Source organism: Schistocerca gregaria, chromosome 7 (assembly GCF_023897955.1).
Source record: "Schistocerca gregaria isolate iqSchGreg1 chromosome 7, iqSchGreg1.2, whole genome shotgun sequence".
Lineage (NCBI taxonomy): Eukaryota > Metazoa > Arthropoda > Insecta > Orthoptera > Acrididae > Schistocerca > Schistocerca gregaria.
In genome coordinates, this window is record NC_064926.1 from 272,203,006 (window position 1) to 272,223,149 (window position 20,144).

A 20,144-nucleotide genomic window follows, 5' to 3' on the forward strand; every position below is an offset into this window, starting at 1 on the left:
CCCTAACTGGGAAGGAAGGATAACAAAATATTTAGTCCATCCACCGTTCGCTGTTTTTCTTGAAACTGGATAAATAGTTGAATGCTAAAAAGGAACACCAGTACACTACTATTAATTCTAATATTTTGAAACTCTGCTCAAAAATCATGTTGTAATAGGGTGCGAACTGAGACTGAAGAATTCTGTATTTTGTATTAATTTTTTCCGTTTTGAAGGACTAGAAGTAGATAAAGGCATATCGTATAGATGCAGGCTACTTTCTATTCTTTTTTATATTACGAATGAATTGTTGTTAAGTTTTTAATGTATCCCTGCTACCATAATCTTCTTGCTCATTTATCATTTCATAGAAACTGCAAACAAATCTTTAACCTTTTAAAGTAAACTTCACTGTTACGACACTTCGTAAAAATATTTCCAGTTTGCTGTCATTCTCCAATACAACGGATGTCTGGCGACGACAGCGAGAAACTGTCTTATAGACCAGGTGGGGGCCAGTGTTGCATGCTGCACGTACACACGTATCTTGAGCCCCGACATACAGCAACTGGGTCATTATTGTCTTAGCAACGCTGTATCAGTTTTTACGTCCTGTGTTTGTTGCTCATTTCTGTCGGCATTGTTATTAAAATATCACTGATGACGGATTGCTTTTCCCTTTTTTTATAAATATCGCACTATTTCAAACCAATGCAAATCTTATGTATAAAAATTACTCTTTAAAAAAAAGATTTAATTGGAATTGTTTCTTTGGCCAATTGTTATTTCGGTTTTTTACTCGGTTATTCGCAAAAAATAAAATAAAACACTTGTTATAACAAAGACCAAATACGGAAAAATATCGATTATTCAAAACTAAAATACCGGTATCGTTTGTAACCGGTCGGTTTTCCCCATCGCTACACCACAACCGTTGTCCAACACCTACGGCACCATCTGAGCATTCGCCTCTTCCCACCATCGGCAAGAAATAAATCAAACGCCATTCAAGGTGGTCCGTTTCCTCCAACAACAACAAAGGAAGCAAACACCAACAAAGAAAGAATAACGACTCTCTTACTCATCCTCAATGCCCCACCAGCTCACGAGAAGAGCTTCTTCCACTAGAATGTGAAAATTAACGTTTTCCTCATTCAGCAGTTTGTAAAACACGAGGAGGAAAGCCGTTTGCAAAAATGGCTGAAACGTCGTAGGAATTTTATATATTCACAATATTGTAACGTAACCCTGAAGAATTTTATGGACGAAAACATTAACTATGTTCCTAACGCCCAATGTAACTAACTGCTTTCATTCCCATCACAGACGTAAATGAAAAAAAATCTGTTAATCAATAAAAACTTGGGTTCTTATCTTTTTTAGTGTATTTTTTGCATGGAGCCACGAAATGATTACTTTTGCAAACGTCATATAATTTTTTTACAAGTTTCGTACAAACAGAATAGATGCATAAGTGGCTACATACATGCCTTTATGAAATGTGTATATGTGTACTTAGTAAAACAACAGAATTTACATTTTTTTTATAAACAGAGAGCAGATATATTCATATATGCATAAGTGATAACGTATACATGGTACACATATCAGAGTACTCAGAAAGGGCTACAGAACTCAATATTACATCGTGATTATTATAAATGTTCAGATTTTATACAGCAAAATATAAAGAGATTTCAGTTTAGTTTAGTATTAATATTCACTCACAGAACATAATCACTTGTCAATCAACAATGATTTCACTTTGAATAAGTTTCCTTTGTGACACCATACAGAGCTTCGCAGTTTTTTTATACCATATCTGGCCGTTAATGCACGGACTGCAGTCTGTTGTTAGTAGCTTATTTCTGTGTTTGTTATGGCAATATTTCTTTCTTGTGTTATATACATATCAGAGCACTTGACTGATTTGGTGTTATGTTTCACAAAAAATGTAATTCATTTGTAAAAACACAGTGAGTAAACAGTTAGGCATTAATGTGTACAAAGATCCATTCCAGGAGTCTCTGTATCCTATTTCATTGATAATCCTGATTGCTCTTTTCTGCGAGGTTAATATTCTGTTCAATGTATGTTAGCAGCACAGCCCCATATTTCTACCCCATCAAGTAAAAATTGTCCCATAACAAATTGTTTTTAATTTCTGTTGAGAAACAACTTTTGATAGCTGACTAATTAGATGTAGAGATTTTATGACATACAAAATTGATATGGTTTACCCACTGTACATTTTCATCTAGGTAAATAGCGAAAACTTTACAGTTCTCTGTATCTATTGCTTCAATTCCACCTACATTACTAACAGTGGTTCGGTGTGGCCTTGCAAGTTTAATTGGCAATAACTCTGATTTGCTGATTTTAACCTTCCATCGTTGATCCTTGAAATAGGCATGTATTTAATCTAGTCCCTCAGTTGAAACCAGTGTTAACTCATCATTTTGTTTGCCAACAAATAACAGTGACGTATCATATGTGTAGGTTCCCAACTGGGACTTAAGAGGTGGCTCTATAGCATTTATTTACACAAAGAATAGGTAAGGGCCCAAAACTGAGCCCTGGAGTGCACCTGTGTGCCTGATTCATATCTAGACTGGAAATTTATAGCCTGATCGTTGATTTTGTTGATTTTGTAAGTCAGCTTTGTACACTGCTTTTCGTCAACTAGGTACGTAGTCAGCATTCGCGTGGATTCGGCATTCATACTGTAGGCCTCAAGTTTACTCAAGAGTAACTCGTGGTTTGCTGAGACAAACGCTTTACTGAGGTCTAGAAATAAGCCTCCTCTTTGCATACCTTGATCAAGGACACTATGAAAGAACTCTGTAACTGCTTCGATAGTGCTGTGATCCTTTCAGAAGCCGTGCTGTGTTTCTGTTAGCAACTTATTTTGGGAAAAATAATCAGTGAGTTGTGTCAGCAATACAACTTCAAATTCTTTAGTAAATATTGGTATTAATGATCCTTTCTGATGCACAGGTTTAACTGTGCTCCATTTCAAGATGTTTGGAAAGTTTTGTTCTCTGACACTACAGCTAATCAGATGAGTAAGTAACTAATTCATTGTTACATTTTTAATGACAACACTATAGAAACCTACCCAACCTGATGTGTACTTGTTCTTTAGGTTATTTACCATCCTGCCTTTTTCCTTTTCACTCTCGCCTTTGAATTCAGAAGGTAGCCCATCAGTGAGGCAGAGCTTTACCTTGCCACCCACACTTGTGGGATGAAATGGATTGACAGCAGGCAGATATAAAATACCGGGGGGGGGGGGGGGGGGGTTGCAGTTGAACATTTTATAACGCGGAAACTAATTACCGAACGACTACCAAAGTGTCAAGGACATGGGGAAGAGAAATAATGCAGATTCATTTCAATTGAAACACTTTTCATGTGGTGCTACGGTACATCATACCATTAGATTCCGGTCGCATTGCTGCTACAAAGGGGCCTCAATATGGCGCCCATAAGCGTCCAGAAGAGTCTTAAGCGTAGGATTGCATTCTGCACAGCAGCACGAAGCATGTCCGTAGATATGCTGGCTGCCTGCCTTGACACGCTGCGTTTCTGGTCAGCATATGTGTGAATGTTGCCCTGGTAAACCCTGTCCTCCAGGTAGTCTTACAACCAGAAAACACATGGAGCGAAATCAGGTGATTGCTCTGGCCAAGCATTTGGAAACGATCGGCTCATAATTCAATCATTTTCAAATGTGGCTCAGAGAAGCACGTGAACTTTATGAGCGATGTGTGGTGAGCCCCCAACTTGCATGAAAAGTATTGAGTTTAATGATCTCTCTCCTGTAGGGCAGATGTGACATGCTGGCGAAGCATATCATAGTAACGCTGGCCAGTCGCACTGCATGTCTCTGGTCCTTGAGGGCCAACCTCTTCAAAACAGAATGGGCCAATGATGAATGTAGCAGTGAAACCATACTGTACAGTGACACATTCACCATAAGGAGGAACTTCATGCACAATGATTGGAGGTGAAGATCCCCACACTAGACAATTCTGTGTGTTCATCTCCGCCATCAGAGAAAAATGAGCTTCCTCTGTCCGTAGGATGGTTGAGGGCCAGCCCTCATCTACTTCAATCCCTACGAGAAAGTGGAGAGCGGAGTCAACACTTCATTGTGTGACCTATGGTTCAAGCTGCTGTACGATACAGATCTTGTACGGATACCATTTGAGAATAGTTTGAAGCACCTTCCATACAGCTGACAACAGGGTGTTCAACTGTCGCGACACAGTACACGCACTGCCTGATGATGGGGAATTTCGCACAGCATTGTTTGCCATAGCAACAGAAATTTCACCTGTCACCTGTGGTGCAACTGGTCGTCGGTCTCTTCCCGGAGCGACGCTCAGTTCTCCAGTTGATTTGAACTTCTTCGTCATGCACCACACAGCAGGTGGAGAAAGAGGACGTTCCGTAATCCTTTTAGCCAGTGATATTCTCGATGTGCAGCAGTAGCATTACTGATGTTTTGATAATAAAGCTTCACGAGTAATGCCCTGCTCCTTTTGTCCAAGATCATGTTGGCACATCAACACATGCACTGCCACTGGTCAGTTTTGTGAGACTATGAATCACGTTGACTGATCATAACAGCCGGTGGCCATAGTTCGAACTGGGCGGGCGCGCTGTGACGCACGAAAATTATGCACCCCATACTCTGGACATTAATGCTACCAAGTCCGGTACTCGTACGGTAATTAGTTTCCGCGTTATGACGTGTCAAATAGGGAAAGTAAATATCCTTGGAGTAGTGAAGCAACTTAAATCACTTAATAAAAGCAAGTATTCTGGCCCAGACTGTATATCAATTAGGTTCCTTTCGGAGTATGCTGGTGCGTAGCTCCATACTTAACAGTCATATACAACGGTTCGCTCGACGAAAGATCCGTACCCAAAGACTGGAAAGTTACACAGGTCACACTGATATTCAAGAAAGGTGGTAGGAGTAATCCACTAAATTGCAGGCCCATTTCGTTAACATCGATGTGTAGCAAGATTTTAGAACATATATTGTGTTCGAACATTATGAATTACCTCGAAGGAAATGGTCTATTGACACCTAGTCAACGTGAGTTTAGAAAACATCGCGTCTGTGAAACACAACTATCTCTTTATTCACATGAAGTGTTGAGTGCTATTGACAAGGGATTTCAGATCGATTCCGTATTTCTGGACTTCCGGAAGGCTTTTGACGCTGTACCACACAAGCGGCTCGTATTGAAATTCCGTGCTTATGGAATTTCGTCTCAGTTATGTGACTGGATTTGCGTTTTCCTGTCAGAGAGGACACAGTTCGTGGTAACTGACGGAAAGTCATCGAGTGAAACAGAATTGATTTCTGGCTTTCCCCAAGGTAGTGTTATAGGCGCTTTGCTGGTCCTTATCTATATAAACGATTTGGGACACAATCTGAGCAGCCGTCTTCGGCTGTTTGCACGTGACGCTGTCATTTATCGACTAATAAAGTCATCAGAAGATCAAAAGAAACTGCAAAACGATTTAGAAAAAATATCTCAATGGTGCGTAAAGTGGCACTTGACCCTGAATAACGAAAAGTGTGAGGTCATCCACATGAGTGCTAAAAGGAACTCGTTAAACTTCGGTTGCACGGTAAATCAGGCTAATCTGAAAGCCGTAAATTCAACTAAATACCTATGTATTACAATTACGAACAACTTAAATTGGAAGGAACACATAGAAAATGTTGTGGGGAAGGCTAACCAAAGACTGTGTTTTATTGGCAGGACACTCAGAAAATGTTCTTTTGAACTACTACACTACGCTTGTCCGTCCTCTTTAGAATACTGCTGCACCGTGTGATATCCTTACCAGATAAGACTGACGGAGTGCATCGAAAAAGTTCAAAGAAAGGCAGCACGTTTTGTATTATCGCGAAATCTGGGCGAGAGTGTCACAGAAATGATACATGATTTGGGCTTTAAATCGTTAAAAGAAAGGCGTTTATTGTTGCGACGGAATCTTCTCACGAAATTCCAATCACCAACTTTCTCCACCGAATGCGAAAATATTTTGTTGACACCGACCTACACAGGGAGGAACGCTTACCACGATAAAATAAGGAGCCGGGCGGAGTGGCCGTGCGGTTCTAGGCGCTACAGTCTGGAGCCGAGCGACCGCTACGGTCGCATGTTCGAATCCTGCCTCGGGTATTGATGTGTGTGATGTCCTTAGGTTAGTTAGGTTTAATTAGTTCCAAGTTCTAGGGGACTGATGATCTCAGAAGTTAAGTCGCATAGTGCTCAGCGCCATTTGAACCATTTGATAAAATAAGGGAAAGCAGAGCTTGTACGGAAAGATATAGGTGTTCATTCTTTCCGCGCTCTATACGAGATTGGAATAATCGAGAATTGTGAAGATGGTTCGATGAACCCTCTGCCAGGCACTTAAATGTGATTATCCATGTAGATGTAGAAAGTAACTATGACCACTCAGTATTTATTAAAAATTTGCAGACTTCATCGGGATATTTAATTACGATTCCTTCATATCTGATGTTTATTATTTCAGAGTCCGCGGCTCGTGGTGTTGCGGTAGCGTTCCGCCTCCTGCACAAGGGGTCCCGGGTTCGATTCCCGGCGAGGTCAGGGATTTTCTGTGCGTCGTTATGTCTGGGTGTTGTGTGTCTTTCATCATCATTTCATCCTCATTCACTCGCAAGTCGCCGTAGCGGCTTTAAAGAACTTGTGAAGCGGCGGCCGAACCGCCCCGCGAGGGGTCTCCTGGCCGCCAATGTCATACGCTCGTTATTATTATTACTATTTCAGTTTCTGGCTTTTGAATGCCTTTGCGAAACTGATTTACTCCTTCCATGAAGTACAGGCTAGATTGGCCGATTCTGACGTGGAAAGTTAACCTCGAACTTTTTATTCCCAACTTCAAATTCCGGCAGTTTCCCTGCAGTTGCACTGAAATAGCTAAGAAGTGAGAGTTCCGTGAAGAACGGCGATTAGTGTTACACTCGTGCCCGCAGTGTTCGACGGAGGCGCCAAGCTGGGCTCGGGGCTGCTGCGCGGCTCCGCGACGCACCTGGGCGACTTCGACGAGTGCCTGGCCGTGTCTGCGCGGCTCGGCCCGCCGCCCGCCAGCGAGCGCGTGCGCGGCCAGTACTGCCTGCTCGCAGTCGACGTCGAGGTCGACCCCTCCTGGAGCGGGCCGCGCGCCGGAGACCTGCACACCGCCGTCGACCGCGCCGTCATCTACCGCATTCTCTGGAGCTCGCGCTTCGACGTGAGTCCGTCTGCTATACTGTACTTCCATTCTTTCGCCCCCGAGACAAGACCAGTATGGTCTTACTAGGGCAGGCCACGACGTTCGGATCACGTGGCTATTTCAAACTTTGTACACCTCTAGTAGGCCATTAAAACAACATACTGTAATGTGTAAGTACTAAGGCACACCACTCTGGCAATTCCGATAAAATCGCAAGGGAAGTTTTACACGTCTGTTATGTAACTGGTGTATCTGAGTCAAGGTGCCCGCCTTGAGAAGTCAGTGTTGTAAAGTGGTTAGCGTCTGCACTTTGCAAGAGGGTCTTGGATAGGGAGACTGTTCGAATAGTCATGACAATTAATATCTGCAGTAGTCGGAAAACAGGCAGTCACCTCCATGTTAGTAGTACAATTGTAAATTCTGTGCCGCACGGGATTAGCCGAGCGGTCAGAGGCGCTGCAGTCATGGACTGTGCGGCTGATCCCGGTGGAGGTTCGAGTCCTCTCTCGGGCACGGGTGTGTGTGTGTGTGTTTGTCCTTAGGATAATTTAGGTTAAGTAGTGTGTAAGCTTAGGAACTGATGACCTTAGCAGTTAAGTCCCATACACACACACATTTGAACATTTGTAAATTCTGTGACGTTCAAAGAATTTGCACTTACAGTATTTCTTGCTACATTAGCAACGTCTCACCGCTTAGGTTAACTGCCAACGGGAGCCGGCCTCTGTGTCTGCAGCTCGAAGCGTCGAGGTGGAAAGTAACTCCGGGTATAGCTCTCGCAGGATACGGTAGCCGATGCGTAGTGACCAGTTTTCGTCCAAAGTGCTGGGTGAGGTCATTCACTTCCTCGGAAGGTGGACCGATAAGTGTTTTTCACCTTCCGGCAGGCCAGCGATGACAGAATCGAAGCGCGCACCCTGCAATCTTTCTCAAACGATTTTACAGAAACTATTCAATAAAAAAAAATCATTTTCGCCTTACTTGCAGCTTTATATGTCAGGTTCATGTTGATGTACCCATCATTTCTTTAATGGTCATAGTTATTGTGAAAGTTAGACACTACGTAAAATTCGGAAAAGTGTGCTATGAAAAGTATAGGTCGCTATGATTTTGCGTTATCGTGCATATTACATAATATGTTGTTGCGTACGAAATGTGGCTAACATACTGAATCGTTCCTTAGACTTCGGTAGAGGTACCTGTCTATCGCCAATCTCAAGCGAATTAATCTGATTTAGCACATTCATTTGCGATCGCGCCGCACCAGCGATAAAGCCAGAGTGAAATATCCACAAAATTCCTCATATTCCATTAACGGTTTCAGATATCGAAATGAGGTTTTGGCAAATGATAACCCGCAAAGCTGAGAGTATTTTTCCATATCGTTATTATGTAAAACTTTATTACCTACCGTATTATTCCAATAATTCCAGACGTTCCCAGCGAAAGAAAGTAACTTTCAACATCCATCGGTAGCTGGTGAAACGAGAAATGCTATGTGTTTCGGAACAACGTATGTGAAGACAGTACACTTTTTGTGCCGATGGTGTGCTTTTTCATAAGCTACTGACTTTTTTTCCTCAGTTCCTCACTTAATAAACTTAATAAACCACTGTTTCAGTATTCTCTCGCCAACGTGACTGCACAACATGTTAGTGAGGTGGGATGTGTGAACTCCGCTGTGTTTTGGCAAAAGAACCAATTTTTGACATAGCAGCCAGAGAAATGTGCAGGTTGCACTCAAAATTCATCACTCACGACAGTTCTTTGAAAGTTACAAATGATTAACAAGCCAAGCGGAAATAAATCACTGCGTTTTCGGAGGAATTATTTTTAGATACTAATGAAAGCAGAGGTGACACTAGATCTTTTCGAATGGTCATCATGCAAGTGTGGGCGTGGATGGACCCCACATAATATTTACATAAACTGTGAGCGTAGGTCGCAGTTTAGAACGGCTCTTTCCCCTACAGTAGCGGCCATGGCATTTTGCGCGCAATATACCTTACCAGATTGAATGTATAAGGGATTTCGCTTATCAAGACAGCCACACATTTTCATGAAAACTCTAAGCGTTTCTTTGTTTACTTGTCGATAGTTACAAATATGTTGGTTCTATTAATAATATTTAATTAAATATAGCAAGTAGACAAATGACATGAAATTCAGTAAAACTTACGCAAAGTCACGTGTTTTTTTTATTAAATTACCTCTCAGATGTCATATAAGTTAAATAATATGACAAGTGATGAAAAAATTATAGATTAATTATGTGTGAGCGGGAGTCGAACCGTCATCTCAAACACAGGCGTCTTACGGATCTAGAATGCTAACCACCTGACCACCGTGAACTGTAACTTCCAGCACCTACGCACAGATACGTAAACCATATGACAGACACGTAAAACTTCTCTTGGGATTTTCTCGGAATTGCCAGAGTAGTGCACCTTGCTACTTGCGCATTGTGTTGTTTTAATGGTCTACTAACGGTGTACTTAGTTTGAAGTAAATCTTTAATGCCAACTTCTTGGCCTCCCCTTGGTGGAATAGGGATTGGCAAGTAAGATTCTATAGGCCTACTAATTATACTGTGATTGCCATAGGGTTCAATCAGTGGCCTACTACCAATCTTCGTTTATGTTAGTGATCTACCATTTTATTTTAACCAGGATACAGAATTAGTTATATTTGCAGATGACACAAGAGTTGCTGTTATGCCAGGTAAATAGACACTGACAGAGAAAATAGTAATGGTGTTCCTCTGAAAGCTATTGACCGGTTTTGCACAAACGGGCTAGCTTTGAACATTGAAAAACGCAATCATCCAGTTTTGTACTGTCAAATACTTCCCGCATTCTATTAACGTAGTATACCAACAAGAAATAATAAACAACACCGAAAATAGATGAAAATTTAAACTGTAAATACCATGTACCATACCAAAAACGTTTAGGTTCGGCTAATTTTGCCATAAGAAACACTGCTAACTTTGGGAATATAGAACTTATTAGGGTAATATATTTGGCATATTTTCATTCACTGATCTCTTGTGGGATAATACTCAGCGTTAACTTCTCACCTAGGCAAAAAGTATTCCTTGCACAAATGAAAGTAATTCTGAGGGCGTGCTGAAAAGTAATGCCTCTGAACTTTTATGTCAAAATTCGTAAATCTTAAATAAAACAAATGTTACTACCATTCTACATCATCGTTTCTCAACATATTCACCCTGGCAACGAAAATTTTTCTCCCAAACAAGACACAGTTTGTTGATACTGTCACTGTAGAATGGTTGACTTTGTTCACAAGGCCACTACCTCACCTCTGATTACACCGCTTCATCACTATCAAAGCGAAGTCCCTGAAACTGTTGTTTAACTTTTGCGAACAGATGAAAATCGGATGTGGCCAAGTCGGGAATGTATCGAGCATGATCGATGAAAGTTAACCCAAGGGGTTGGGTTCTTTGGTCTGGAGTGCCATGCTGAAGGAGAGTGTGCTCCATGTGTGGACGAACTCTTCGAATCTGAATTTCGATTACAGTACGGTGTTTCTCACGCGCCGACATAGTTACGTTACACATCGCCATGTTACACACTACAATTCGGAGCCCTCTAGTGGCAGAGAGCTGGAAGTATGCAGACATGAAGAATAAATGTGTGTAATGTTAATTATATTTGTTTTATTAAAACAGCTCTAACAGTTTATGTATAAAAAGTTCGGTGCATTACTATTCGGCACACCCTCGTAGAGTTATGTATGTGATTCACACACACATATTTCGCAGGTAATTTTTTTAAGTAGCTGGAAATGTTAACACGGCCCACAATACATTTATTCATGTATCAAATTTGTCATTAACAATCCACCTGAATTTTAGAGTAACAGAGCTATTCATAGCTACAACACTAGAAGGAAAAAATCATCTGCATAGCCTTTTGGGGAGCTAAAGGGTTAAATACGTAGCTATTAAATTGTGTGGCAGTCTATCCATTGAAACAAAATGTCAGACAGAAGTAGTATTTTCGAATGTAGATAAAAAATGTTTCTCCTTAATAATTCCTTCTCTGTCATTGAGGAACTGTTGAACATACATAGTTATTCTTTACGGAGAAAAAAATTGTAAATGGATAGCATTTTCATGTTTTTAGGGTCCCGTACCTCAGGCGATAAAAAGGAACCCTTATAGGATTGCGAGTAGAGGGGTCAAGTTGTCAAATGCTAAGGTCTATGGTTTCTTGGCTGTATAAAAAATTTAAGCTTCTAAGTCAGCGCAGTCAAAAGATAACGCCATTTATGTCACACATGTATATAATTATTTTTGTACGGAGAGCGAGTCCTACTTGTACTTGTTCAGTTTTTAAATATACGTATGTTCTGCTTTTGTTCAGTTGACACATTCCCTCAAGTATCGTTTAATGTGAAGTACGTTATATGTAACTAACTAGCTAGCCAACTACAAATCGTACAATAGTGGTTGTAACTTATCAATTCCTGGCTCCAACTTTGTGATCCTCTATTGGCTATTGCCAACAGGTTCACTTTTTCGGGGATGTAAGCTTTCTCTAATCTGTGGGTGATGTGCCAGTCCCTCTCCAATCCTAAAGGGGTTATAGAGAAGTCCTAAGACGCTGGTTGAAGGGCAAGTGATTTTTCCGGTATGGAACGTATTCAAATGGTTCAAATGGCTCTGAGCGATATGGGACTTAACATCTGAGGTCATCAGTTCCCTAGAACTTAGAACTACTTTAAACCTAACTAACCTAAGAACATCACACACATCCATGCCCGAAGCAGGATTCGAACCTGAGACCGTAGCGGTCGCGCGGTTCCAGACTGAAGCTCCTAGAACCGCTCGTCCACGTCGGACGGCAGAACGTATTTCCTTGCAAGTGTTGAAAGTAAACTTTTGAAAAGCCTTGGCGGGAAGCACTATTTTGCAATAGTCATTTAAATGGGCAGAAATGGCCAATGAAATTGCCTGCATGCGGCTATTAAGTGTGATGGGCTGAAAGGCAGAGATTTTAGAACAATTTCGGGTAGCAGATTTGGAGCTCATGTAATCGGAAGGCAGCCGGCATCTGTAATGGGGCTAAGGAGGCAAATTGTGGGCCCCCTAGGATGGAGATTGTGTTAAAGTAGTCATCATTTTGTTGGTCGTAATCAGTGAGGTACTGTTCCTGTAATAAAACTCTACAGTGGATGCACATTTAGCATTGAACATATTCTGGTCCTGTGGTAGGGCCTTTGAATCTTTTTGGAACGTGTGGATTGATACAGGACTTTTAAATGTGGCTTTTGAAATGGTCCACTTTCTAAACATTTGGTGAAAGATAGCTCTTGCAGATTTGTATCAAAATTACGTACTCTTCTAGCACCACTAACTGATAATGCAGTACATTTTCGAAGTTCAAGGAAAGAGAATAATTTGCTAAAAAGTTCAATGAATAAAAGTATAAAGATCGAAGTAATCGTCTTTTTCTTTATACTTAATACAGAATTCAACTTTTGGCTAGGACATTATCACAAGCCTCGGGTTTTTTTACTGACGAAGTGAAGATACTGTTTCAAACACATCACGTGTTTTGTTTCACAATTTAATTCGACACAGTAGTGAAAATACACCATTCATCTTTTTAGCACTCAAGAGAGTCTTTTACTCGTGCCTCTGAGACAAAAGACATGCGGTAGGCTCGGTGAAACAAAGACTAACACATACTGACTGCCACCTACACTTATCATTTGTTGTATATTAAGTTCTATATATTAAAACATGAACTTTTTATTACGTTCTGCAAGCTGCATTGTTCAAATTACTGATTATAATGGCATTTGATTTTTGTATTATTAGCAGTTTCATCTAAGCTTACATTTCTCACTATTGCAAACATCAAAGGAATAAAATAATGGTAAAAGTTATTTTATGAAGTTACAGATATAAACTTTGGGAATCTAAAGCATGCCATGTGTAAAGTGCAGTACATATCTAGCTTTTACAAAACACTCAAATATTTATGAGGAGTTAAGTGTATTTTTAGAACATCATAATACTTTTCTGTTTTTTACGTAAATTAAATTTGGAAAAATATGCAAACCATGCGGCATTTATCATAATTCATGTAAAGTGAAATCTATGGGATAGTTAATTTTTATAAACAAAAACTTTTACATTCAAAGATACAAACAATGTTTCAATACGTCAGGAAATGATCTGGAAAAAAATATAGAATTTCCGTAAATACACTGCACAACAAAATTAAATTTTCAAAACGCCGTAATTGTTTTCTATTGCCATGAAGAAGTTTTGAATTTGGCTCAAAGCTGCCTACAACCTTCCTCTATGATGATGCAACAGTGTGGCACCCCGTGACGTCAACCTTGGGCTCGACCACGTTTCTGACAGCAAGAAAAGTACGGTGTGTCAGGTGGTTGCCTACCTGCACGTCCCTAGCATGGCTTCGCAGGTTTCCTCTGTTAAGGAGAATTTTCGATTCTCGATAAACATGGGGCGGGTGCCACCCAGGGTATTGTTGTATGAGAGGCCTTAGAGGGACCGTTTTCCATTGTATTCCCATATATGTCAATGCCACACCCCCCATTCGTGATCATGCCTGAACAGTGAATTTACTTTCAAAATCTTTTCTTTAAAGAATTTACTTTATTTACTAGCGATTCATCAAGAACATTAACACATTTAATCACACTATGTGAGCATGGAAGTAGCTGCCAGTGGGTAACTGATGAAAACAAACCAAAAAAAGCAGATTTAAAAATTATAATCAGAAAGCACCCTCTAAATATCAAGTTACAATTTATTCAGAGGCAGAAACAACAATTTTTTTTTGTTGACAGTATGAGCTTTCGGGGCTGAGAACCTTGACGCTCCCTTTTAACACGGCCGTAGTCACGACCGCTCACAACAACCTCTGAAAGACTACACTGGTGCAAATCTGTAACACACCAGATTACTTTAAACTGAAAATTTTAACAACCCGCACAAACACATAAACTATGCACCCCGTAGAATTGATGGAAATGTTACAAAACACTCACATTAAAAAATTACTTACCACCGAAAGTGCAACTTGTTTTTAAAAGAAAACTCTTACGGTGGAAGGGTGGCAACTTTATATACTAAAATTACCTTTTACATAAAATATACCAACATGCTCTACATTACACATACACCGCCTCTCAAGATGATAGGCAAGATAAAAACATATTTAAGGAATTCGGCCTTTACACCTTAAGCAATAAATTCGTTAACACCGAATCCGACAAACATGACAGAGGCAGCTATTAACGTATGGCAGATTGACAGGAGGATTACTGAACAACCCGAACCGCAGGTTGCTCTAACCCATCCCTACTCCACAAGGGAAAAACGGACCACCCAATTCATAAATAACCGCCTTCCCGTGGGTGGGCAAACGGAGAAGAATGGTGGGACGACCCCAAAACAAAGCGGCTGGTGACCTCGCCAAGGAAACAAGTAGAATTTAAGAAGTAAATGAAACAATGTATCTCCATCCACTTAACTTCTAGTAAACTGCGATTTCTGGCGAAGACCTGGCGCAGCACCCCAACGCTCTCCCGAACCGTCCAGTGCCAGCCGCTTCAACGGACGCAGGAAGGCACGCCGATCTCCTATCTCTCGGCGTCGCAGCTCGCATCGGCCAGCCCGATGTCGTGGTCTTACTCTTGTTGCTCTCGTGTCGGCCGTGAAGCCACTACCCCTTTCTATATGGCAGGGCCCACTGGACTCACGTGGGGACCTCACATGCACCGACGATCACGGCGGACAAGTCATCTAGATTCTCAGTGCGCGACCGACCAACCGATCGATCCAGCCGCCAATGACCGTTGCCCGAGCAGCTCGAGCAGACTGGCGTCCTAACGCGCAGACTCAGATGCAGGAACTCAGCGCCGACCGGGCGACCACTAGCTGAGTTCTGTTACTGGCAGAGTGACAAGACTCATTTTCTGGCTTTAAAGTTTGATCCAAACGACAGTCATACTAGCACTCCGACGACAGACAGACACTAACTGCTGCACAAAGAGGAACGAGAGACAGACCAACAACTGGTGACGCGAGACTGACCCAGCCTCATTCCGACTGACCGACTGCCACTGGCAAGCTTATAGCTCCCCTTAAATGCACATGAATAGGTAACCTTTCACGTATCGCACCAGATGGTGACACCAAAGTTGTGATTGCCACAGCGGCGCCACCGCCAGAAACGGAGGGCGACTGCTTTACACTACGCGCTGCGGCGCGCTCTTCAAAACAGCAAATTTTACCACGGCTCAACGCCGAAGGCTGGCGGGAAGCTGGAGGGCTGAAAAAGCATAAGCACCCTTTGCTGCTTTGAGTCACGTTCAAATTTCGTCGAATGATTTTGAACCATCTCTAGTGGTTCCAGCTTGTACGTGAGAGCAAAAACTGCGGTCGCACTCACTCCAAAGGTGTGGGAGTATTTCCCAGGGAATGCAGCGGCCCGATAATGTCCTTGGAGAGGGTTGGAAAAGCCGGGGGTGTCAGCAGCACCAAAGGTAGTCAAAACAGTCGTCCTGCTGGTCATCGCACTGAGAACTGCCGTTCTCAACCTCTGGAAATCAGCGCCCCAAGCAGAGGGGTGGTGTCGTTGACGTCCTTTGTGACATCCCGTGAGTCCTTTTCGTGCTGATTCTTTGCGGCGGTGTGTTTGAAATGTTTCCTTCGATTACCCATGAGAAAACCGTGTGATTTCAACACTGGGTGCCACCTTTCTGACCACTGCATGGACGTCAAAAGAAGCGGTGAAATGTAAGAGGCGGGGAGGGGGCGGGGGGTGGGGGGTGGGAGAGGAGGTGTGACGACCTTCCTATAGTGTGACACATCCACGGTGGCGTTGGGTAGAACTGCATTGAAATTTGGTGCCAATGTGACTTCATTAACCCACCCTACACATCACATGAACTTCCAAGCCTTTTTCTCTCTTCGCAAATGTCGAAACCTTGTTATATGAAGTGTCGTCAAGCGCGAGGGTAACGTTACAGGGCGCCATACTTTTGCACCATTGCAGAGGAAGGTTTTAGGCACCTCTGAGCCAATTTCAAACTTATGCATCGCAAGGGAGAGCAATTACGAGGTTTTGAAAAAGTGATACTTAAATTCTGTTCATAATGTACTTTAGTATAACATGTTAGTCCAGTATCTTAATTAGAGTGAAGATTGTCGAGAAACGTGATAGGATCGCAGTTTTTGGTAAACTGACGATGGTATCGCAGACAATATTTGACATTGGAATCCCATAATCTTATTTTGTTACACACACATCAAAAAAAGTTTTGCGTTACCCCAGTTTCCAGAACTCCTGTAGATAGACGTTGTGTGTGGATATTGTATCACAGACACAGTCCCTTTGACTGTTCAGAGATGTCACTAAACCCGCCCAAAGATGTAAAAAACCATGCACGAATAGCGCCTATTAGACGGAGGGGGTCCGACAGCCGATCAGTTCTAGGCATACCACCAGGAGAGACACACGGCTCGTGTTGTCTGTAGTTCAACTATGCCTAGACGATCAATACCGCTGTTCGATCGTGTCCGTATTTGTACCAGGAAGGGCTCTCAACACGTGAAGTGTCCAGGCGTCTAGGAGTGAACCAAAGCGATGTTGTTCGGACATGGAGGAGATACAGAGAACCACGAACTGTTGATGGCATGCCTCGCTCAGGCCTCCCAAGGGCTACTACTGCAGAGGATGACCTCTACCTACGGATTGTGGCTCGGAGAAGCCCTGACAGCAATGCCACCATGGTGAATAATGCTTTTCGTGCAGCCACAGGACGCCGTGTTACGACTCAAACTGTAGCCGGAACGATAGCTCAGCGTGTTCGGTCAGAGGGTTTACCTACCCTCTGTACTAAAAAAACTGAGTGAATGGATCAGCGAACAACCCGAACGGGTGTCATCGGATGTCCGCCACGAACATATTCAACGAACAATTTAGAACAAAAATTAGGTCAAGAAAAAAAGAAAAAAACTCTGCGCAATACGCTGCATGATGCGCAACTTCACTCCCGACGTCCATGGCAAAGACCATTTTTGCAACTTCGACATCATGCAGCGCTGTACTGAAGGGCCCAACAACATGCCGAATGGACCGCTCAGGATCGGCATCACGTTCTCTTCACCGATGAGTGTCGCATATGCCTTCAACCAGACAATTGTCGGAGACATGCTTCGAGGCAACCTGGTCACGCTGAACGCCGTAGACACACTGTTCAGCGAGTGCAGCAAGTTGGAGGTTCCCTGCTGTTTTGGGGTGGCATTATGTGGGGCGACGTACGCCGCTGGTGGTCATGGAAGCCGCTGTAACGGCTGTACCATACATGAATGCCATCCTCCGACTGACAGTGCAACCACATCGTCAGCATATTGACGAGGCATTCGTCTTGATGGACGACAATTGGCGCCCTCATCGTGCACATCTCGTGAATGACTTCCTTCAGGATAACGACATCGCTCGACTAGACTGGCCAGCATGTTCTCCAAACATGAACCCTATTGAACATGCCTGGGTAAGATTCAAAAGGGCTGTTTATGGACGACGTGACCCACCAACCACTCTGAGGAATCTACACCGAAATGCCGTTGAGGAGTTGGGCAATTTGGACCAACAGTGCCTTGACGAACTTGTGGATAGTATGCCACGAAGAGTACAGGCATGTATCAATGCAAGAGGACGTGCTACTGGATATTAGAGGTACCGGTATGTACAGCAATCAGGACCACCACCTCTGAAGGTCTCGCTGTATGGTGATACAACATGCAATGTGTCGTCTTCATGAGCAATAAAGGGGGGGGGGGGAGGGGGGGATGATGTTTATGTTGATCCCCATTCCTGTTTTCTGTACAGGTACCAGAACTCTCAGAACCGAGGTGATGGAAAACTTTATTTGATGTCTGCACTTCGAGAAGTGAGAAGTTATCTAGCGGCTTAAAGTGAGGCCGGCGACCCTTTTTAGACTGATCGGATAGTGTGTCAGTGCAGAGAATTAATCTAAGTCTGCTTGAAAATTTTCCGACTAAATCTGTGAATTAGAAGATTACGTCGTATAATATGTCAGGCGTACCGCACGCTGCCGAGGGTGCGTGGATTCTTTCCTCGGCCGCAAGTGCGATTTGCGCACGTAACGGTAGTTTGAGAATGGGCGGTAGGAACGTTTCATCTTGCGTTGAAAATAATAGGAAGATTTGTTCTGTTTCAACTGACGTGGGAAAAGCCATCAAAAGCGTGAGGTGGGATAGTCTCATGCTTATCCTAATAAAACACTTCATCGACTGCACAGAAAGAAAACTGATTAAGAATTTATACGTCGCTCAAAGAACGTAGGAACACAACCAGGTCATGTCACCGAAAAGCGCCGGTATATCGACAGGTGAACACTAAGGATGGCGGTTATCACTGTTATATCGTTTTTTTTTTTTTTTGTTGTTCAACGCCAGTTTTACCATATTATTAAAACCATTTGAATTAATTGGTTTCTGAAATAATCGATTTTCGGTGTTTTTTTCCTGTGACGGAGTTGACATCTGAGTTGGTCCCACATATGAGCTATTGGGAACAGATCATCACCATGCAGGTAGTTCGTAGAGACATGTGCCGTGTGTAGACGAGCATTGTCTTGTTGAAAAATGTCACAAGAGGGGTAATTAGGGGTAATACATAAAGATACAGGACTTTAGTGACGTACCGTTGTGCTAACAGAGATCCCTAGATAACTATCAGTCGTGACCAGAAGTTATACTCAGTGATTCTCCACGCAGTGATGTAAAGAATAACATCGCCGTGTCTCTCCAAAACAGTGGAAGAACAGGACCTTTCTGTAGATTGTCGCCGTATGACGATGGCCATCATGAGTAATATAAAACCGTGAATAATGGCGACATAATTCATGCCTGCAGCTCAGGGCGCTGCTCCAGACGAATGGTATAGTAACTCCTTAGTCTGGTTGTTGCTAATCTCTGGTCAATGGTGCAGAATGGTACTGAATGTTGCAGGGACTGCATAGCCTGTTATCGGATGGAGGCAAACATGTTGTTGTTGTTGTCTTCAGTCCTGAGACTGGTTTGATGCAGCTCTCCATGCTACTCTATCCTGTGCAAGCTGCTTCATCTCCCAGTACCTACTGCAACCTACATCCTTCTGAATCTGCTTACTATACTCATCTCTCGGTCTCCCTCTACGATTTTTACCCTCCACGCTGCCCTCCAATGCTAAATTTGTGATCCCTTGATGCCTCAAAACATGTCCTACCAACCGATCCCTTCTTCTAGTCAAGTTGTGCCACAAACTTCTCTTCTCCCCAATCCTATTCAATACCTCCTCATTAGTTACGTGCTCTATCCACCTTATCTTCAGTATTCTTCTGTAGCACCACATTTCGAAAGCTTCTATTCTCTTCTTGTCCAAACTAGTTATCGTCCATGTTTCACTTCCACACATGGCTACACTCCAAACAAATACTTTCAGAAACGACTTCCTGATACATAAATCTATATTCGATGTTAACAAATTTCTCTTCTTCAGAAACGCTTTCCTTGCCATTGCCAGTCTACATTTTATATCCTCTCTACTTCGACCATCATCAGTTATTTTACTTCCTAAATAGCAAAACTCCTTTACTACTTTAAGTGTCTCATTTCCTAATCTAATTCCCTCAGCATCACCCGATTTAATTGGACTACATTCCATTATCCTCGTTTTGCTTTTGTTAATGTTCATCTTATATCCTCCTTTCAAGACACTGTCCATTCCGTTCAACTGCTCTTCCAAGTCCTTTGCCGTCTCTGACAGAATTACAATGTCATCGGCGAACCTCAAAGTTTTTACTTCGTCTCCATG

General features: G+C 42.5%; 1 protein-coding gene across 1 annotated transcript in view; it reads left to right on the forward strand.

Annotated features, from left to right (window-relative positions):
- The window catches only part of LOC126281971 (nose resistant to fluoxetine protein 6-like), a 316,561-nt gene that overhangs the window by 182,811 nt on the left and 113,606 nt on the right, over window positions 1–20,144 (forward strand). The window contains exon 4 of the mRNA XM_049981346.1: window positions 7,013–7,269. Coding sequence (XP_049837303.1) covers window positions 7,013–7,269 — 257 coding nt within the window. The remainder of the gene's footprint in view (window positions 1–7,012; window positions 7,270–20,144) is intronic.